The 21,803-nt window shown below is 61.7% G+C and overlaps 1 protein-coding gene across 1 annotated transcript; it reads left to right on the forward strand.

Moving 5' to 3' along the window:
- The first annotated feature begins 8,235 nt into the window (after positions 1-8,235).
- GDF7 (growth differentiation factor 7) lies at positions 8,236-19,926 on the forward strand. Its single transcript, XM_058287670.1, has 2 exons — positions 8,236-8,596; positions 11,256-19,926. The coding sequence occupies exons 1-2, from the start codon at positions 8,242-8,244 to the stop codon at positions 12,215-12,217; spliced, it is 1,317 nt and encodes a 438-aa protein (XP_058143653.1). The 5' UTR covers positions 8,236-8,241; the 3' UTR covers positions 12,218-19,926.
- Positions 19,927-21,803: the final 1,877 nt, after the last annotated feature.

The raw sequence follows: 21,803 nt of genomic DNA on the forward strand, positions 1-21,803 counted from the left end.
CATTTTCCATGATCCTCTAGGATTTCATTTTGGTTTATGTCATGAGATAAGGGTCATTTTCCCCCCCTAAATATTTAACCGAGAATCCAGGAGCATTCATGGGTACATTTTATTGACCAATTCATCTTTCCCCTCACTGGCTTGGTCTCCATTTTTATATTCTATGTATTTTCAGACCCTGTTATGGGCTTCCAGATTCTAATCTGTTCTCGTGACCTGTCCGTTCTACTTCCGTTGCCATACTGGAATCCGTACAGACTTAGAGCCTGTTTTGGTAACTGGAAATAAAGATCTCCAAGGAGAAAGCATTTTTTATGATGTGAAAGTGTGACTCTGTTTTTACACAAAGCAGAAAGAAGAGAGCGAGCCCAGAGGAGGTAAGGGAGCTGGGCACGGAGCATGGGTGGACAGATGTGATTTGGTGCCAACACTCTCCCTTCTGTGTGGCTTTGACCTTGGTGTGGACGGCTGAGCGGCTGCCCCCTCCCCTCCCTCGACTCTGTCCACCCTGTATTTGGGCATAAAGGACTGCAGACCTCTTTCCATGCCACACACAGAAATCTAATTCTTGTACTAGGGAGGGTGCATTTTAATTTATTCTGTCAATAACCTATTAAATGCTATTTCGGTCATTTCCACTTTTCACTATTACCTCAATTTTTTAAACACTTTTTAAAATTAAAGTTAATAGATCACAAAGAATGTTACATTAAAAAACATAAGAAGTTCCCATATAACCCACTCCCCACTCCTCACTCCCATCATTTTTGTAAGTTGTATTTTTTGAAGATATATACATCTCAAAAAATGTTATATTAAAAAACATAAGAGGTTCCCGTATACCCCCCAGCCCCCCCACCCCACTCCTCCCACACCAACAACCTCCCTCATCATTGTGGTACACTCATCACACTTGGTGAACACATTTTGGAGCACTCCTGTGCCACGTGTATAATAGTTTATATTGTAGATCACACTCTCCCCTCATACATTCAGTAGGTTATGGCAGGATGTATAAAGTCCAGGATCTGACCCTGCAATATCATTTAGGACAACTCAAAGCACCCAAAATGCCCCCACATCACATCTCTTCTTCCCTCTTCCTGCCTTCAGCAACTACTATGGCCACTTTCTCCACCTCCATGCTACAATTTCTTCTATTACTAGTCATAATAGTTTTGTAGTAGAATATCAGTAAGTCCACTCTAATCCGTATTTTATTCCTCCATCCTGTGGACCCTGGGATGGTGATGTCCACTCCACCTCTAGATCAAGAGGGGGCTTAGATTCCACACGGATGATGGATGCGATTCTCCTGCTTGCAGTTGTAGGTGCTCTAGGCTCCCTGGTGTGGTGGTTGACCTTCTTCACCTCCCTGCTAGCTGACCTGGGTAAAACCAACGAACCAGAGGGTAGATGTTGCAACTCTGCTGAGGCTCAGGGCCCAGCTGGCACATGAATTACCTCAATTTTTAAAGTCCTTGTATATCTATCTTCACTTATGTGAGTAAACCTGTCCACTAAATTTCTACGAGTGAGTTAAAGACATGCTGTTTCCACAAAGCTCCTCTTTGTTTTAACATTGCTGCTGTCAAATTGCTGTTGGGAAATCCCTGTGATGCCTTCCGGTCAAGGCTACATGGCAGTACCCATTTGCCCATCCTCTCACCAAGAGTGCATTTTCTCTTTTCCAGTTCTGCCAACTTGAGAGGTGACCAAAACAATATCTAGCTGTTCTTTTACTTCGCAGTTATTTCTGGTAGTTTTTGGATGAGGATTCTATCACCTACTCTTTTTTTTTTTTTTTTAATGTTTCCTTACATTTTATTCTAGGAGTTTTATGGTACTAGCTTTTATGTTTAGGTCCTTGATACATCTTTTTCCCCTTTAATCTCTTTATTTGTTTACTTATTTTTTAAAATGTTACATTCAAAAAATATAAGAGGTTCCCATATACCCCTTCCTCACCCCACTCCTCCCACACCAACAACCTCCCCCATCATTGTGGCACACTCATCGCACCCGGTGAACACATTTTGGAGCCCTGCTGCACCACATGGGTAATAGTTTACCCTGCAGTTCACACTCTCCCCCGGTACATTCAGTGGGTTATGGCAGGATGTATAATGTCCAGCATCTGTCCCTGCAATATCATTTAGGACAACTCCAAGTCCCGAAAACATCCCCACATCACATCTCTTCTTCCCTCTCCCTGCCCTCAGCAGCTCCCGTGGCCACTGTCACCACATCAACCTACTCTTTCTATGAACACTTTCAGGCTCGTGTCCCCGGCGATCAGAACAAGCGTTTTTATTCGCCTCCTCCCTCTTCATCCGAGCCAGGGATGGACAGAGGCTCGGTGGGCCGCTGCCCTAAGCATAGGTATTGCTTAAAGGTGGATCTGCTACCCCAGAAGATCCCAAGACGGGGAGCTCTTAGAGGCTGCCACGGTCGAGGGCCCTGTCTCCAGTTTTGCAGACGCCCCCCTCCTCGGCTGGACCGCCTTGGGGACCCGCTGTCTGCAGACAAATCTCGCCGGGGCCTGTTCGACGTTATAGAGACCCCAGGACCCCTGGGCCGGCCGTGATGCACCTGCTCAACCCCACCCACCCTGCTGCCAGAGCTGAGATCTTTCCGTTGCAGCGCGGCCGGTCTCGGGGGGCTGCAAGGCTGCACGCCCCAGCCTGGGGGACACGCCACACCAACCTGTCCCTGACCCCTGCCAGCCCCTGTCACTGCAGGCTGAAGAAGGTTGGGTCCCTATTCATGGTAGAGGAGACACACTGCAAGCAATCGCCAAATTACTGCAGTGCTAAAAGCGATCAGCTTTAACCTCAAAAATGATTTTTTAAAAATTCTTATGTGTCCACAGGGGTTTCCAAGGAAATCTAATGGAGACACAATTCCGGAATATCGAAAAGACTGATACGCACGACGGGCAAGTGGACAAAGGGGGCCTGCAGAGGAGCTTGTGTGGACAGGCAGGTGAACCCGCCTCTGGCTCCCCAAACCTGGGCTGCCCTGAGCCCCCGCCCGGGTGGGAAACACCTCGTTGGCTTTATTTCCTATGAATCCACTTAACCCAGGTCATAGCACCGTGCACCTCGGAGGTGGCCCGTGACCCGTTGAGCCAGGCCTGTACCCTGGGCGGGGGTGGCGGTCCTTCCCCTCCCACCCCCTGGGAGACCTCCCCACCCCGCCCAGGTGCTGGTTCTAGAGTCTTCTGCCTGCTGGCGGCGAGTTCGGCCACGCAGTGACGCTGCTGTGGACAGTGACCAGCAGGTGGCAGTGTCTGCTCATCCCCAGCCATCCATCCCAGCGAGAGGGGTCGGAGCCGCCCCCCGCAGGTGCCTTCTGGAAAGAAGCCGCTCTGCTCCTCTGTTCCGTCCCCTCCCCAGGGCAGGAGGCCGGCAGCGGCCAGCGGCCTGAGGCCAGCGACGCGGCGCGACCCCGGAGCAGATGCCAGAGCTGTTGCTCGGGGCAACCCGGGGCGCGGCCGGCGGGGACAGAGCGTGGGAAATGGCTCAGGGCTGGAGCAAGCCCCGCCCCGGGCAGCACACGGGGGCGGGGCCCTGCTGGAATCTTCCACGCCGCCGCCCAGGGCAGCCCACCCCAAGCACACCTCCAGGCTGCGTCCCCAGCGCCTCTGCTACCCTCGCCCGGCCCCCTGGGACAGCTTTGCAGGCAGAGCCGCCACCTACAGCCGCACCTGCCTCCTCACCTCTAACCTGCTCTCCAGCTTGAGTTAAAAAGACCAGGGGCTCTGGTGGGCCTGGCAGGCTCCTGGCCGTGGCCTGGGCTGACCCCCAGCCTCCCACTCTCCCCTGTTCACAGGTAGACCCTCAGAGGACACTGGAGAGTCAGCCTCATCTAAAGCCAGGTGAGCACGAGGGAGTTGCCGCCCAAGGTGAGGGCCAGGATTTGAATTCAGGCCTCTTAACTGCCAGGAGCATCAACCAAACCTAGGCAGGGGCCATCTGTTAAATGTTCCAAAAAGAGTGCAGGGAAGCGGACATGGCTCAATGGGTAGCGCACCCGCCTACCACATGGGAAGTCCAGGGGTCAAACCCCGGGCCTCCTGACCAGTGTGGAGCTGGCCCATGCGCAGTGCTGATGCGCGCAAGGAGTGCTGTGCCACGCAGGGGTGTCCCCTGCGTAGGGGAGCCCCATGTGCAAGGAGTGCACCCCGTAAGGAGAGCCGCCCAGTGCAAAAGAAAGTGCAGCCTGCCCTGGAGTGGCGCCGCACACACGGAGAGCTGACACGACAAAAAGAGACACAGATTCCCGGTGCTGCTGACAAGAATGCAAGCGTACACAGCAGAACACACAGCGAATGGACACAGAAAGCAGACAATGGGGGGGGGGAATAAAAAATAAATCTAAAAAAAAAAAAAAGAGCACAAAGCCACAGGACCCGGGAGCCTCGGGGGTCTGTGGGGACCCAGCACCCCACCAGCAGCCAGGCCGGAGGCCGCGCCCTCATCAGGCCCTGCCTCCAGGACACCCTGAGCGTGACTGAAGACATGACCCCCTGAGCGGAGACGGGGGACACAGGCATGAGAGCAGAGGGGCCTGCGGCTCCCATGGTGCTGTGATGCCAGGTGACAGGCTGCCGACCACTGCCCAGGTGGGGACCCGGCTTCCCCGTGAAGTGTGGGCTGTGGGGGCACCCCTGGAAAGCCTCCCTGTTCTCAGCATCAGACGTGGGGCCGGCTGTCTTGACGGGAAATGCCCATTCAAGTTCCAGGGCCTGAAGGTCACCACAATGTGGCTCTAGCTGGCAGAGTCCAAGGGTCCCCAGCTTCCTAAGTGGCACCGGCCCAGGGGTCCAGGTTCCCAGGTGACATGTGACTCCCCACAGCCATGGCACCTGCACTGGTTTGGAGCAGTACATGCCCCAGAAACACACGTGCCTAAGCTTGATCCATTCCTGCGGGCATGGACCGTGGACGGGGGTCTTTGGATGAGGCTGCTTCAGTTAAGGTGTGGCCCACGCGGTGACAATGGGTGACAGTCCTATTACTGGAGGCCTTCATAAGAGAATGAAATTCAAACAGCAGGAGAAAAAGCCACCGAGGGAGCAGCCAGAGGCCCAGGATCTGCATAGCCTGGAAGAGGAGAGGCCAGCAGAGGCTGCCACGTGCCCTGCCGCGTCACAGGAGCCCAGGACCAGGGCCGCCGGCAGCCAGCTGCTGTCCTCGGGGAGAAAGCACCACCCTGATGGCACCTGGATTTGGACTTTTCCCAACCTCAAACCCGGGAGCTGATAAACACGCCTTGTTGAAGCTGCCCAGGGCGGGGATCTCCCTGAGCGGCCCAGGGGCCTGCCATGCCGCGAGAGGCCAGCTCACAGGACGGCCAGCGCGGGCACGGGCTCTGCCGAGGCCCGCCCTGCTGCTGGGGACGACAGACTGATCGCGGTGGCAGGAGCTGGAGCTCTGGCTGACTGCTCTGGCCTGAAGGCGTCCCCTCTCTCTGCCAAGGACGTCCCAGAGAGCGGGAGAGGAGAGGCAGGAGCACGCTGCCTGACCACTGGGCTTGGGGACCGGTAGCCCAGAGCCCTTCCTGCCCCCAGGCCCCCAGCCCTCAGGCCACAGGCAGCCAAGGGCTGGGCAAAGGCAACTGGCTGCTCCAGGCTCTGCCACTTGCCGGGGTCCCGGGGACAGGTGTCGAATTTCCTTGTGACTCAACACTCCCCATCTATAAAATGGAAATAATACCAACCTCACGGAAGAGGTGATGGAATTACAGGGCAGGAGGGATGTTAAGCAGGCGGCAGGATGCCCCACATGAGGGGGAGCAAATGGTTACTTTCACTATTTAAAGAGAAAGCGGGGGCTGGCCATGGCCCAACATCCGTCCTCCCTCCCTCCCCCCCCTCCCCTCTCCTCCTTCTCTCCCTCCCTCCCCCCAGGGATCCAATGTGGCCTCTGCCGGTCAACAAGCCCCCTAGCCCTGGTTCTCCATTATTTACTCTGCACCCCGGAGAGAGCAGTGGACACTAGCTAGCTGGGTGTTTGCTGCATCTTTTGCCCAAGCAAAAGAGGGAGGGAAGGAGGGAAGGAGGGAGGGAGGGAGGGGGGGAGGGGTGACTGCCCTGACTTTACAGGTGGGAAAGCGTAAGTCTGGCTCATGCACAGACACGGGTGGACAGTGGTCCCGGCAGCCCCCCAGGTGGTCTCCCCCAGGGCCTTCCCGTGAGTCCAAGCGGCTTCTCTCCCTGCCACTGTTACCCTTAGGATTCAGAACCCGCCTGAGGCATGGGGGCAGGGGAGGCTGGCTCCTGAGCCGCCTCTGTGCCAGCCTGTCGTCCTGGCCACCAACAGGCTTCCGGAGGTGAGAATGCTCCCATGTTACAGATGAGGAGATTCAGGCTCCGAGAAGCTAAGTGGCTGGCTCCAGGCAAGAGCAGCAGCAGGAGCGGGGAGTTCAGCCGTCAATCCCTAATCCCCCACCACGTGGTCCTCAGGACAGGCCCTGGAATCAGTCAGGGTTTCTTTAGCACCTGCTTGGCCAGGCCTGGGCAGGCACCCCTTCCATTCTCCCTTCTTTATACAGTGGAAGGAACTGAGGCCCGAGAAGGCAAGGGACTGCGACCCAAGTCCAAGCAGCCCGAGACCAGGTCCCCTGACCCAAGCCGGTGCCCGCTTTAGGGCAACAGGCGAAAGCCCCGGGAGGCGCAGTATGCTGCGCCCACACACCCCTTCCCACGCCAAGCTCAGGCCCTTCTCCTTGGCCCACCCGATAGGCCTTGGGGTCCACGAGTGATGACCCCCGCGCGGGCTCCCCTTCCCCTTGGAGCGTGAGTGCGCTCCAAGGCGAGCAGACATCGCGTCTCCACTGCGGTCCTGGTGGCGACAACCCAAGCGCTTGCTGGGGACCCGGCAGTCGGTGCAGGGGAACGAGCCCGGGAGGCGGCGACCCCAGCGGTCTCTGCCCGGCCTCTCCAGGAGGTCTGCGGGGGGCGCAGCCTGCGGGCGTGGGGGCCCACGCGGCTTTGGGGCCGCGGGTCGCGCTGCCTCTTCTCGGCTGGAACTGACGCGGCCGCACCGCCCGAGTCCGAGCCTGGCAGCCACGCGGGTTGAAGGAGACAGGCCGCGCCGCTCTGCTGCGGGCCGGTCCTTCCCAGGCCCCGCGTCCTCCAAGCGGCCGGGCCACCCGCTGGGCGCTCCGCACTCGGGGCCCGTCGGGCGCGCCGGGCCGACCCCCGCCCTCCTCTGAGAGTCCTCCTGGACGTGGCCGCGGGCCCTGCCGCTGCCCCTGCGGCCCCAAAACCCCTGCCGGGGCCGCCGCGACGCCTTCCTCCACCCACTCCCGGCCCCGCGCGAAAACGGCTGTCCCGGAATGGGGCAGGGAGGCGTCCCCGGGCCCTCGCCGCTCGCCCCCGGCCAGTGCCAGCGCCCACATACCCGGGCCCGTTTCCCTTCGCCAGCCCGACGCTGAGAAGCAGTGTGGGCGGAAGGCCACCACTTTGCACGCCCCGACGGCCTCGCGGCGGCCCACCCGCGTGGGCCCCCTCGTCCCCGCGGGGCTGCCTTGGCCACTCTGGTCCTTCGAGCGCGCCCGAGCCCATCCTTTCCGAGGGCCGTCCAGGTCCCTCCGTCTCCTCGCGGCTGGCCCTTCCCGGGGCTCGTCCCCTCTCCCTCCCCTCCTGGTCCCCTCCCCTTGCTCGGGCCGCCCGCCCCAATCCTGCGGGGAGGGGGCTGTCGCAGGGTGGGGAGCCACGGATCGCCAAGGCGCCTGGACGGCCGCTCTGCGAGTCCTGGTGGCCTCTGCGCGCCTTGGTCACCGGGTCGCGGCGCGCGCGGGTCCGATTCTCGCCGCTGGAGCTCGGAGCCTTCCCGGACCGGGCGCCGGGAGCGGGGAGAAGCCGAGCGGGAACGCGGGGCGTCCCGGGGCCTCGCACCCAGAGGGGGGCGCGTCCGGCCGGGGCGCAGCGCGGGCGGGAGGTGGGGGCCGCACGCCGCGGGGACCCCTCTGGCCGTGCCCCCGGCCTGGCGCGGGTGGAGAGGAGGCCGCAGGCGCCGCGTCGGGCCGCGGTGAGTGGGGGGCGCGGCGCTGGCGCGCGAGCGTTCGGCAGGGGGCGCTGCGCCGGGCGCGGGGCGGGGGTGGGGTGCGGAGGCGGGGGTGCCGCGGCCGGCGGCGCGCACTTCCCGCATTATTAAACGCTATGTTCACAAGGCGCCGCGGGACTGCCCGGAGCCGCGGAGCCCGCGCCGCCCGCCGCCCGCCGCGGAGCCCATGGACCTGAGCGCCGCCGCCGCGCTCTGCCTCTGGCTGCTCAGCGCCTGCCGCCCCCGGGACGGGCTCGAGGCGGCCGCCGTGCTGCGAGCAGCGGGGGCCCGGCGGCCCGGGGGCCCCGGCGGCGGGCGGCCCCGCGCCCCGGCTGCGGGCGTCTCCGCGGCGCCTGCCCGCCCGACCCCCGGCGCCCCCGCCGCCGCGCGCCGCGCCCCCGGCTTCAGGAACGGCTCGGCGGTGCCGCACCAGTTCATGCTGTCGCTTTACCGGCGCCTGGCCGGGACGGCCGCCGTCCCCGCCTCGGGCCGCCACGGCCGCGCCGACACCGTCACCGGCTTCGCGGACCAGGCGACCCCAGGTACTCACGCCGCTGCTGCGCCCACCCGCCCCGTCGGGCCCTGGGCGGAGGCCGCCGCCGGAGCCACGGCCCCTGTTCTGTCCCCTTCTGGACCTTGACCCCGCACGTCCCAGCCTCGTGTGTTAGAGAGAAACTTGGCCGAGGCCGGATCACCGCACCCGCTGCGCCCGGGGCCGTGGCAGCTCGCGGGGTCTGGCCCCAGAGCCCGAGCCGGCTTCCTGGCGGGGCTCCGCGCCCTGGCGGCAGGCGGGTCCCCCGAGGAGGAGGCAGGCCGTGCGGCGATCCGCTTCTGGGGGAGAGGTCTGAAGTGGCCCCTGGGCCGACGCCCTCGGAGAAGACGCAAGGGCGGGAGCGGTGACGGTGCTGCGGCTGCTTGGTGGCACCGTCAGCGCAGCTCTGCGCGGCGCGAGGGCCTTACAATTGGGGGAAGGCCGGGGGCGTGCTGGTCGGAGGCAGGTGCCCGACTAGATGGCCCTGGAGAGGCTGGTGGCGCCAGGTATGAGGACGGCCCTTCCCTGTGGTGGTCTGCCAGGTGGAGGCTTGGGTGTGCCGTGAGTTGTCCCGTGTGGGTGCAGGGTCCCCGGGAGGGCCCGCGTTCCTAGGGGTGAGTGGAGGAGGAGGCGCCCCGGTGGACACCATGCAGGGCCTCTCTGGGGCCAGGGCCCTGGCCGCTCCAAAGGTAGGACATGGGTGAGCTGTGGTTGCTGTGTCATCTGGGTTTTATTATTCCCCATTGAAGCCATTAAAGCAGACAGATAGGGAAAAGTTAACTAATTTCGGGCGGAAATTCAAGTAATTTCAGCCTTAATTCTATCCAGCCAGGAGGCAGGAGGGAAAGAGAGGGAAGAGGCTGGAAAAGAAGTGTCCCGCTGGGGACTGCGGGCAGGCTGTGCCTCGGCCCCCCACCTGGGAGAGCAGGCCCAGGCCACCCCCCCCCCAAGACGCACTCGGTGTTTGCAGGGTGGGCCTTATTTGGGGTGTAAGGAACCCGCAGGCCCCAGTGGCCCCGCGTTGGGTGGGACTGTCAGGTCTGCTGGCTCTGGGACCTCTCGCAGGAAGCCCGGGTCCCCGCGGGTCTGGGCGGGGGCCACCCAGACCTAACGCAGCAGTGCTGGGTGAGGCAGGAAAGGAGGGTGGGGGGCAGGCCCGGGGCTCCCAGGGGCACCAGCTGCTCCTTCTCGGGTCTCCAGCTAGGCCACCCAGTCCCCCCGTGTGAGCCGTTCCCCTGGAGGTCCGCCTGGCTGGGGAGGGGTGAGGCCGCCTCTCCCTCCTCCCTCTGAAGCCGGGGGAGGCCGAGGGGCCGCGCTGGAAGCCCCGGGAAAGTGTCCACGAGGGCCTCGGCCAGGGCGGAGCGCTCGCCCAGCGCCTCTCCTGCCTCCGCTGCCACCCTCCCCAGCCTCAACGGGGAGCGGCTGCTTGAGGTCCCCAGAGACCACCGAGCGTGGCCAAGGACTGGGGTCCGCGGTGAGCGCGTAAATCCCCGAAGGTGGGGGAAGGCTGCAGGCTCGAGTTTGGGGCAAAACGAAACCATATGACCCTCTTCAAAGGGAGCTCCTTATCTGCTGCTGGGTGGAATTTTAACTTTTTTTTCCCCTGGGCCCAAAAAAGATAAAACAAAATATTCTAAGTCCCCACGACCAAAATTAAAATTCCAGAACCCAAGGTAAGTCCCGGCGGAGGGAAAGAATAAACCAGCGAAGGGAGCAGCCGGTCCTGCCTGAGCCCTCTCTCGGCTGCTGCGCTGCCTTCCCTGCGGCCAGGCAGCTCCCGGCTGCCCAGAAAGTTCCTCGCCTTCCTTTGCCAACGTTTCCCTCCGTCGGGGGTCGCAGGGGGGGGGGGGGGGGCTGGGCCGGGGTCCCCATCCTTCCAGCAGCCCTTGCTGGTTGAGGGCTTTGACCGAGCCTGGCCCCTGCCTGGCCTCAGCTCCCCTTCGGTAGAAGCAGGAGTAGCACTGGAGGGGCGCTGCAGCCTGCTGCCCTCTGCCCCCGCTGGACCCCTCGAGGGACCCCAGCCCGTATGGGAGACCCTGGCCGCTGCCGCCTGCCACCGTGTGCCCCTGCTGGACCCCTCGAGGGACCCCAGCCCGCATGGGAGACCGTGGCCGATGCGACTGCCCAGGCGGGGCTGGGGAAGGGCGCGAGGGACAGGAGGAGAGAGTTTTCGGAGTACTCGGGTTTTCCATTTCGCAAGGCGGACTCCCGGCTCCCGGGAGGCCGTGCGGGGCAGTCCTGAGCCGCCCAGCGCGGGACCGCGGGCATCCAAGCCGCCTGCGAGCCGCGCTAGGAGCGCACGAATCCGGCGGCGCCCAGCGGCCCGGGCCTTGTCCTCTCACCCCGGGGCTTCTGGGACAGGGAGCCTGGCGTCTGGGGCCCGGGTGCGAGGGCGAGCTCCTGGCCCCGCGCGGGGCGATCGGCAGGTGGCCGTGGGTCGCCGCAGTGGCCGGGCTTTTGGAACCGAAGGACGCAGGCCCCCTTTCCCGGCGTCCTGGCTGGGGGCGCTCCGCCTGGGGCGGAGACGCGGGGGCGGCGCCGGCTCCAGCGGGCCCGGCGCGGGCCTCGGCGAGGAGCGGCTCGGTGCGGGTAGGAGGCCGCGCGGCGGGGAGTGCGGGCTTGGCGCTCACGGGGCTCTTTCTCTCTCTGTCCCCGTCCGTCCCGTGCAGACGAATCCGCAGCCGAGACCGGCCAGCGCTTCCTGTTCGACGTGTCCAGCCTGCCCGACGCCGACGAGGTGGTGGGCGCCGAGCTGCGCGTGCTGCGCCGCGGGGCCCCGGAGCCCGGGCCGGGCCGCGCGACCGGCCCGCCGCGGCCGCTGCTGCTGCTGTCCACGTGCCCTGGCGCCGCCCGCGCGCCGCGCCTGCTGCACTCGCGGGCCGCCGAGCCCCTGGCCGCCGCGCGCTGGGAGGCGTTCGACGTGGCGGACGCCGTGCGGCGCCACCGCCGGGAGCCGCGCGCCGCCCGCGCCCTCTGCCTCTGGCTGCGCGCGGTGGGCGGCCCCGCGCGCAGCCCGCGGGCCCTGCAGCTGCTGGGCTTCGGGCCGCCGGCCGGGGCTGGCGCGGCGGCGGAGCGCGCGCTGCTCGTCGTCGCCTCCCGCACGCAGAGCAAGGAGAGCTTGTTCCGCGAGCTGCGCGCCCAGGCCCGCGCGTTGGGGACGGCGCTGGCTGCGGGACCGCCGCCGGATCCGGGGCCCGCGGCGCTGCGGGCTGGTGGCGGCGGCGGCCGCAGGCGGCGGCAGACGGCGCTGGCCGGGGCCCGGGCGGCGCAGGGCAGCGGCGGGGGCGCGGGCCGGGGGCACGGGCGCCGCGCCCGGAGCCGCTGCAGCCGCAGGTCGCTGCACGTGGACTTCAAGGAGCTGGGCTGGGACGACTGGATCATCGCGCCGCTGGACTACGAGGCGTACCACTGCGAGGGCGTCTGCGACTTCCCGCTGCGCTCGCACCTCGAGCCCACCAACCACGCCATCATTCAGACGCTGCTCAACTCCATGGCGCCCGACGCGGCGCCCGCCTCCTGCTGCGTGCCCGCGCGCCTCAGCCCCATCAGCATCCTCTACATCGACGCCGCCAACAACGTGGTCTACAAGCAGTATGAGGACATGGTGGTGGAGGCCTGCGGCTGCAGGTAGCGGGCGGGCCGGGGAGGGGGCGGCCGCGCCGCCGAGGACCCCTCGCCAGCGAGCAGCTGCGGGCGGGGCACGGAGCGTGGGGGCCCCCGCCTGGCTCCGCGCCCGCCCGGAGGGGGGAGCGCCCACGGCCACACCCGCACGCAGCCATGCACTCGTTCACGCATGCACGCACTTCCCCCTCGAGAGCCCCGAGGCCCTGGGGAGCGCCAAACTGAACGTAAGGAATGTCCCAGCCGCGGGCCCTTCGCGGACGGATCAGCCCTGCGCCCACTGACCCTTTGGGGGAGAGGAATGCGTTTCTGTTGAGTTGCAGTAACGGCCACTGAGCTGGGTGGAAATGGGTTCGAGAATGGGGCCTCCAGATGGGTGAACGCAAGAGGCACGAGGGAGTTTCCTATCGCCCCCTTTTGTTTCTGCCGGGGGTGGGTCATGGCCCGCCGGGTGGCTGGGACTTGGAGGCGCAAACGCTGGCCCCGGGTGGCTGGGACTTGGAGGCGCAAACGCTGGCCCCGCGCCCGCCGGGAGGAGGCAGAGCCTGGCCTTCCGAAGGCTTGCGTTGCATCAGGAGGCATTTACTTTGGGAAGTGACGGCTGGAAAGGACCTTGTCTTTTTTCCCCCTTTTGACTTTTCAAACTGCGGGCGCTTCCCTCCTCAGTTTTGAAAGCATTCCTAGGAAGGAATGCGTGGTGGAGCTTCCCAGATCTCTGCGAAGGGCCACGCTGATGCCTTTTATCAATTTCACTTGAGAAGGATCCAGAAACTCTAAAGCCTATTTTAATCCTTTTGGGAAGAGGGCTGGGGAGAAGCTGTAAAGCCCTGAGCCTGACCTGAGGTGGAGCTGGGGGTTGGGGTGGGGTCTGCCAGGTTCAGAGCTGCCAAGCCGGGCAGACGCAGGCCACGCCCGTCACGGGGGCACACGGGAGGAAGTGGGCGCGGTGGCTGGGCACCGGAAGCGGGAGCAGCTACCGCTGTCGCAAAGACCTGCCAGGAGGTCTGCCCGAGACGCGGGCCAAGAGGCTGCCGCGGGGTCCGGAGGAGGCTGCCGCCAGGGCGCCCTCCAGATGGCACCCTCGGGGTGGGCCCAGGGCCCGCGCGCGCCCACCAGGTCCGGGCCGGCTTTTACGCGCTTTGGCCGTGTGCTGCTGCTGTCGTTTTTGGCCGGGCGATAGTTACCGGAAGTGAAGCCCCACAAAAGTGCCTTTGTCCAATTTCAGTTCACCGAAGCCCAGGGGTTCGGTGCGGAGGGAAAGCCTGCCCCCTCCCCTCCCGCCTTAGCCGAGGGGCGCCGGCAGCTCGGCTGCTGGGGCTGGTTCAAAGGCACCGGGCCTGCCTCGGGGTGAGGGGAGCTGGTGGTGGTGGGGCCGTCCCAGTCCTGGGTGCCCTTTCCAGTCCCGGGTGCCTGCCCCGGGGCATGGGGACAGGCCGTGAGCTGGGACCTGCGGACTTGCCTCCCGCCTCGTGGTGGCGTTGCACTCCTTTCCCCTGGGCACTTCTGGGGCCTGAGCCAAACGTTGGGAAAGGGAAGCTAGACAACCCTTGCCAGGAGCTCCTGGGACTTCTCGAAAGAACCCCGCAGCCCTCGGGCTGTGCCTGTCTGTGCCGCGCTTTATTTAGCCTTTAAGTCCTGGAGCTGCATTCCTCCTGCCTGCTGGTCCTGGATGTTAAGGTGCCCGGTGCTTTATACAAATTTTAATCCTCGGTGACTATAAGAGAGAGAAATAATACAGATTTAGAATTCCACTAATTTATTCAAGGGCCCCACCTGAGTTCTTTTAGTCCTGTAAAATCCCTCCAAGGGTGGGAGACACATTTGTTTTTAAAGACACCCCCCCATATATATTGAGTATATATTCAATATAATATCAATTTGTACTCTGTGGCCATGTGAACAACTAAAAATAACCAGAAAATGGAATAGTCTCTTCAGCTTAAAAAAAAAATCAAAAGTAACTGCTTTGGTCCAAGTCCATCTAATTTTAGGGACTGGGGAAAGACGGATGCCATTACATTGATTGATTTTGCCAAAGAAGGCTGGCTTCCCTTTTCGAAACTGTGACTTTAATAATGATTGAATGGCTATCGCTCTGACACTGGTCGTAATGGAGAGTAAAAGTAAATGGCACCAACGCGTTAGGAGTTGTAGTATTAAAAGTTTCAGAAAAGGGGTTAACTATAGTTAACTATTATATTGAAGAAATTCTAGGGCAATTAATATCTTCAGACAAAAGCAAACATTTCAGTACTTTCTTAGTAACTGGGAAACACTAAACGTTTGGATTTAGCAGACAAGCCTTGGGCCTGGCCCCCGCGGTCCTCACGTGCTGTTTACTGGGTACGGGGAATTGCTCCTAAGGAGTCGCGGGGACCCACCTGGGGCCCACTCACGCCCTGAGCCGCCTCGGCCCGGCCCTCTGGCCGTCTCAACTTGGAACTGGGTGAATAGAGAGGGTGCGTTTTGCTTTGTCAAAATGACAGCCACGGGCCATCTCATGGGGAGGCAGGCAGGTTTGTGCTGCCACGTTGTGGTTAAATCCGCTTTGCTGTGATTTAGTACGTGGACCAAAGGATTCTGCTGCCACAGGTGGCAGCCCCGGCACTTCTTTCTGGCAGTGGTGGCAGGAGTGGGGGCAGGAGGCAAGTGTGGGCACTGACCAAGGGCTGGGGGCTCCGGTCACCACCGATGGGGAAAGGTGGCAGTTTACGGGCTGCATCAAGTGTCGGGAAAGCCAATGGAAGCCGCTTCCTCTGGGCTTTCCACGTGCCCGTCCTGGGGTGGTGAGGCATGAGCACTGGTTCTAACCTAGAAGTGCCCACTGTTAGGGAGAACCCTGCACTGCCAGCCGAGAGGGGGTGTGGGGCAGGCCGGCTGGAGCCCCGGTCGGCTGGGGCTGGATCTCCCAAACACCCGGACTTTCAGATTGAGGGAGAGCCCTGCACTGGCAGGCAAGCATTTCGAGCAGTGCTGACATCCTTGTCGGATTCTGGCTTTCCCAGCGGCTGGCTCCGTTCTCTGGAGAGGGGATGGGCCTGGCCTTCTTAGCGCGGGGAAGTCAGGCTGGCACCTGCTCGTTTGTCAGGTGCAGGCTCCCCTCCTCCCACCTTCCTGGCTTTTATTGTTCAGGTGGCATGGGAAGGCCGAGACGTGTGGCCCACGGGACAGCGCAGCGGCATCTCTCTGGCAGCAGTGGCGGCTGCCGGAGCAGGACTTGGTGTGAGAGCCTAGGAGGGCTGCGGCCCCTGGGGACGTCCTAGGCGGTAAGTGTCGGCAGCTTCCTTCCGACTCGCCTCGTAGCGGAACCTGCCCAGGGTGTGCAGACGGGTCTTCTTGAGGCAGGGAGAGGAGGTGAATTCTTTCCAAGAAAACCAGCCCAAGTCTTCCTCGCTTGAATCTGGTCTCCAGAAAATCCGAGGAAAGGACGGGAAAGCGCGCCAGCTGTGCCGGCCTTGCCGGCTCTTGTGAGCGCGTCACCTGCCCCAGGTCCCGAGAGCTGACCTCTGGGTGGGCCGAGGGCCAGGGGCCTGAGTGGGACACGGGCAGGCGGCGCAGGGCGCTGCTCTTGAAAGCAGCCTGAGCGGCCTTCGGAGGGAGAGGCCCGCACTTCTCCCGCAGAGGCTGGACTGGGAAGGGAAGGGACGGGGCGGATGAGCTAACCCCACGGGGAAGTTGCTTGGGAGCGTGTGGGAGGGCAGCAGACCCCGCCGCGGGGGCCGGCCTGCCCGAGCGGCTTCTCCACGCGCAGGGGCGAGCGGCCCCACGGGACGGCCCGCAGCCCGCTGGAGGGAGGCCGCTCGGGGCCAGCGCGGGGCCTGGGAACCTGGGGCCCGGTCAGGGCAGCCCCCTGCCTGCTCCGGCGTCTGCGCCCGGGAGACGAGGCGTGGTTCTAGGCCCGCACGGTTCAGAGGCAGAGGACGACGACGGCGTGGGGGGCGGAGGCCCGCGGCCCCCCTGCAGCTTCGCGGCCCTGGCGCGCGTGTCCGCTCTGCTCGGCCTCTCTGTGGACGTGGCTGCCGTTCCCACCGGGGTGGGACAGGAGTGGGGCAGCTCCTGAAAGCCAGGGCCTGCCCGTGCCCCCTTGTCGAGCCCCCCGCGAGCCTGAGGAGAGCGGGCTGAGGCGGCGCTGGGGCCTGGGGCCGCTGCCGGGGCCTCTGGGAAGCGGCCGGGGGAAGGAGCGGCTGTGTCTAGTCGGCGGCCCAGACAGGGGCCTGGGACAGTCCCTGGAGGGTCTGGCCAGCCCGCCCAGGGGGACCGGGCCCCGAGCCCCCCTCACCACCTCGTTGCCACGCCTGGCTCTGGGGCCGGGCTCCCGCTTGCCAGGGGCGTGGAGGGCAGGCCTCAGCTGTGGAGAGCCTCTCCTTCCTTCACGGCCTGGCAAACGGCGACGGCATTTAACGTTAAGGAGCTCTCAAAGGGAGGAGGAAAAGATGTTTATTTCTGATTTTTCCAGACGGCTCAGGCCCCTGTCTGTGGAGCCTCTGGCCCGCCCGCTCTTCACCGCAGCGCTGCGGTTCCGGTCCGAGGAGACGCGGGCTGTGGGGGAGTGCGGGAAGCTGGCCAATCGAGGGGCGGGCCTAGGGCTTGGAACCCACCGGGCTTTTTTTTTTTTCTTTATTTTCTTTTAAATGTTACGTTTAAAAAAATGATGTCCCCATATATCCCCAAACCCCCTCACCCCACTCCTCCCACATCAACGACCTCTTCCATCATCGTGGCACGTTCACTGCATTTAATGACTACATTTTGGGGCACTGCTGCACCCCATGGACAGTGGTCTACATTGTAGTCTACACTCTCCCCCAGTCCACCCAGTTGGCCATGGCAGGATATACAAGGCCCGGCATCTGTCCCTGCAGCACCACCCAGGACAACTCCAAGTCCTGAAAATGCCCCCACATCACATCTCTTCTTCCCTCTCCCTGCCCTCAGCAGCTACTGTAGCCACTGTCTCCACCTCAGTGCTACAATTTCTTCCATTACTGGTCACACTAGTTCCCCAGCAGAACACCAGGACGTCCACTCTAGTCCATACTCTATTCCTCCAGCCTGTGGACCCTGGGATGGTGATGTCCAGTCCCCCTCTGTATCGAGAGGGGGCTTAGACCCCACATGGATGATGGATGCGATTCTCCTGCTTGCAGTTGTAGGTGCTCTCGGCTCCCTGGTGTGGTGGTTGACCTTCTTGGTTCTTGCTCGTCATGTCCATGCACCCGGCTTGGCCACAGCTCGGCCTCTCCCCACCCCCTTTGCTGGTGTGCCCGTGCTGGGCCTGCAGGAGGCTGGGCCTTGGCCGTGCCCTTGAGGCTGGGCAGCGTTTGTGCTGGTGCTCCGTGGTGGCAGCAGCTGCGGTCACAGCAGAGCCCCTGGGACAGGTGGAGTGGACAGGCATGCAGTCGTTGAAAACTTGGTCTGGATTTCCAGCCACGTTAGAGTGGCTGACGAGCTACACACACACCGTCAGGACGGCACACCCAGAGGGCGCTGCCTGGCCTCCGCGTGCCTCCCGGGAAGTCTCACAGGCCTCTCTGGCACACGGGCAGGTGTGGCTGGCTAAAGGAAGGACGGGTTTCTCTGAAATGCAAGCCCGGTTCATGGAGGCTTCGCGGGAGAGGCGTGTCCACGGCCAGCTGAGTCTGCGGCCAGCACGGCGTACTGGTGTGAGGCAGTGCCAGACGAACTTGGGTCTGCTAGTTCAGGAACTCTTCATGCCGAGGGGGCCACCTCAAAACAGCTGTTGTGCAGGCACTTAATGCCTTTCCTGGTCAATAATGGGACGCTGAAACACAAGGACAAGCTGCCAGGCCAACCCCAGGCCCCACTGGTCCCCGCGGTACGGGGTACGCTGTTCTGGGTTTACGTTCCTGGCACACGGGGATGCGGGGCAGCGGTGGCCGGGGATGGGGCAGGCGGGAGGTGGCAAGAGGCTGTCTTCTGTGTAGGAGCGTGTCTGCACGGCCCCATCTGAGCAGCGGTGGGAACGCTGGAGCCCAGGAGAGGGTGAGAAGGTTAGGCTTGGACCCTGGGCTGCCCAGATCTAGAGCGGTGGCTGAGCACACGGGGCCTGTGCCCGTGGCTGCTGGAAATGAGACTTCCTGTGAGGCTTGTTGGCAGGTGCCCTGCTGTGTTAGGAGGAAACGAACCCATGAGAGGTGCACAGGCGAGGGGTCTCTGGAGAAAGCTCCCTGGGTGCCGAGACGGGGGAGGGACGGCACCTCGGCCTGTGACCGGGGGCTCGGGGACACTGCCCACAACCTGCAGGTGTGGGCGGCACCTGACGGCTTCCCGAGGCCCTTCTCAGGCCTCTGGCCCGTGGGCAGCCCCAGCCTGGAGTGTTCCGTGGTGTGAGGAGGCAGGTGTGTCCAGGCCTTTTCTGGTCTGCGTGTTTGTTTCTGACTGACGGGAGGCCACCAGGGCCGGCTCATGCCCCACGTGCCCGCTGGTTCCCCCATGGTGGAGGCGGCTGGCAGCGAGCAGGCGGCTGAGGACGGCTGTGCCACCAGCGGGGCTTGTGTCCTCGTCACGTACGTTTCTGGGTCAGGGTCTGTCAGATTCAGAGCAAAGTCAGCCGTCAGCGTTCTCTTCAGAAAACGACGATACAGTTCAGTGAGAAAGCAGACTCGGATATAATGTGTTTTCTGGCTGGGAAGGACTCGAATGTTCCAAGCCAGGAACGGAGATGCTCTGAAAGGGAATTTCTCTGGCCTTCTCCAACTCAGATAAATCACGGGATAACCGTGAGCATCTTAGAGCAATTTTGTTTTTTAATTTCTCTGTATGTTGTAGTGCAAACAGCTGTATGTTTTCTTTGACAAAGAATCATAATTGAGTCACTTGGGGTCTTTTAGCTGGAAGTCTTTCACCCTGTATGAAAAGTTAGTGCATTTTCTTTCTTTCTTTTTTCTTTTACAAGGATTAACATGCTGACTTTAAGTTGCCCTTTAAGCGGATGAGAAAAGGGGATTCTGAAAAGTTTGGGGGACAATGTCTGTATATAAATAAACAAACAAATCTAACTGTGAAGGCCTCTATGAATTCCCGCATCAGCTACGAAAGGATGCCACTCGTGCGGGCCCAGGCGCCCCGGCAGAACTCTGCACACGACCAGTGCCCTGCCGCCAAAGAAAGCACATTTCATCTGACTCCAGTCCCGTGGTTTTAAGGAAATGGGCAAAGCCGAAGTGTTGGTGAGGCCCGCCAGGGTTGGTAACATGCCATTCCCTCGGCAGCTCGACAGGACGAGTTTGTTGTTTTTGGTAGAAGTCCCTTTCATTTTGCAGTGACACCTGCTTTTTCTCAGCTGGACGTGGGAGTGAGGAGCTGGGGGTGGTAGTGAGGTTTTACACTCATTTAGCGCAGATCCCGTTTGTCTGCACTCTTACAGCTCTGGTTTGGCCAGAGCAGAACCGGGAGGCTCAGGGCGGCAGGTCCAGCCGTCTTCCTGCCACCCAGTCTGGCCATTTGGGCAGCACGAGCCGACAATGTGACATGCTGCTGGCGTCCGGGCTCTTTGCGGGCAAGTGGAACCCACTGTGTATATGGATTCTCAAATTTAAGTAGTTTGTACATATTGAAGTGTAAATGGACTGTAAAACAGCAATTTCTATTTTTTCGACAATTACATAGCAGTATATATTTGTTAAATGTGTGTGTACACGTCTTTAACCATTTTAATATTTTGTACAGAAAAGCTGATTAAATGTTTTATGGAGATAATTGCTCGTGACTGGTCTTTTGAGAACGGATTTTGGGTTTCCGTGGTGCAGACTGTGTCGATCGGTCCAGGTCCTCGGCTGAGAGCAGCAGTCAGCTGCAGAGCTGTAAGGAAGGGTGGTACCAGCTGGGGGCAGCATGGTGATCTGAGGCCCACAGCACCTGTTACTTGTCACCCCACCCTTGACACACCACAGTCTCCCATGCAGGGTGGAGTTGGGGGAGGCCTCAAGTGTGGGGCCGCTGCACTCTGCGTCTTCATGACTGATGGAGACACTGTGTGCAGCCTGAAATCACTGCACAGGATGGGAGAAGAGTCAACCTTGGGTTCAGGGCAAGAAGGGGCCGAATGCAGTGGGAAACAGTCTCCCTTTGGAAAATGAGCACTCTTCACTGGTCATTTCCAACACTTTCCAACAGTTAAGTGGAAAGGTCTGCTGTTTTCCTAACTTTCCCACAGGGGACCCATCTCGCTCCAGAAATCACGAGCCTCTCACCCTGGGGGCTGCACAGCTGGGCCTCCGAAGCCCCAAGCCCCCACTGGAGCACTTTCCTCTGTAAGGCCGATTGTGCGTCTTAGGGAACCCAACAGGGTCTGACAGCAGACTTGATGGGCAGCTTTCACGCAGGGACGTCCTGGACAGGTGCTCGGGGACACGCCTTGGGACCCTCCAGCATCACTTCCAGCCGGGCAGGTAGGACCCACCACACAGCATCCTCCTGCGAGCTTAGCGCTCACACCTACTTCTCCCTATAGATGAAGGAGAAAGTGGTCTCAGCCTCACCTTAAATATTTCTGGGAGAGGACGAGTGAACAGAGCAGCAGCTGTGGGAAGATGACAGCCACTCATTCGCATCAGTGACTTATCGGGCCTAGCTCTTGGATGCGAATCATGCCAGCGTGAGCCACCTTTTCGTCAGTGGCGGTGGCACGTGGCCACTCCGAATTCCGTGTTCCTGCAGTGAGTTAATGCAAGCTCCTGTGGTCAAGAGATTTGTCTCTGGTGAAAGATCAAGAAAATCTACTCCCTTTTTGATCCCTAACTTCATTTTGATAAAATAGAGGAGGCTTTTTTTTTTTTTAATCAGAGAAAAGAATGCATTCCCCACTCAACTTATTTGGCAGGCACAGTAAATCTGTAAGCTATATGGCCATGCCATCGAAAAGTTTGCAGTGTCTCGTCATGTGCCGTTTATAACAATCCTTGGTCAAGGCATCATTTTATTATTTGTCTCCTTGTTGACCTACCCTAGAAAATAAGAAGATTACACATTCAGGAAAGAAGGGATAGTTATAGGGAAAGTCAGGAGCGGTATTTAAAAATCTAATTTCCCCAACCCTGACGAGAGCACGTCGAAGAGGGCCTGCCCTGCCGCTGCTGCTCGGCCCCGTCCCTGCCGCTGCTGCCCACTCCTGGCCGGGCAGGCCGAGGCAGCTCTGCCGCCGCTGCTCGGCCCCGTCCCTGCCGCTGCTGCCCACTCCTGGCCGGGCAGGCCGAGGCAGCTCTGCCGCCGCTGCTCGGCCCCGTCCCTGCCGCTGCTGCCCACTCCTGGCCGGGCAGGCCGAGGCAGCTCTGCCGGCGGGGCTCGCCATGGCTGTGGGTGCAGGTGGTTCTTGGCCCCAAAGAATCCCACACTCATCTGCCCAGAAAGAACAGTGACCTGGGGAGAAACCTGTTCACTGTGACGTGTCACCGGTGTGTCACCACCGGCTATAGGGCCGTGGGTGCCTGCTGGAGGGCCCTAATCACAAGCAGGTGTGCAGCCCGTCAGCAGCAGCCAGGAGGTAGCTCAGATGCTCTGCAGGGCCTGAGCAGGGTGGGTTTGCAGAGTCCCACTGTGGAGACCCCCGCAGGTGCACCGGCACCCCTGGCTCTAAC

Source organism: Dasypus novemcinctus, chromosome 25 (genome assembly GCF_030445035.2).
Source record: "Dasypus novemcinctus isolate mDasNov1 chromosome 25, mDasNov1.1.hap2, whole genome shotgun sequence".
Lineage (NCBI taxonomy): Eukaryota > Metazoa > Chordata > Mammalia > Cingulata > Dasypodidae > Dasypus > Dasypus novemcinctus.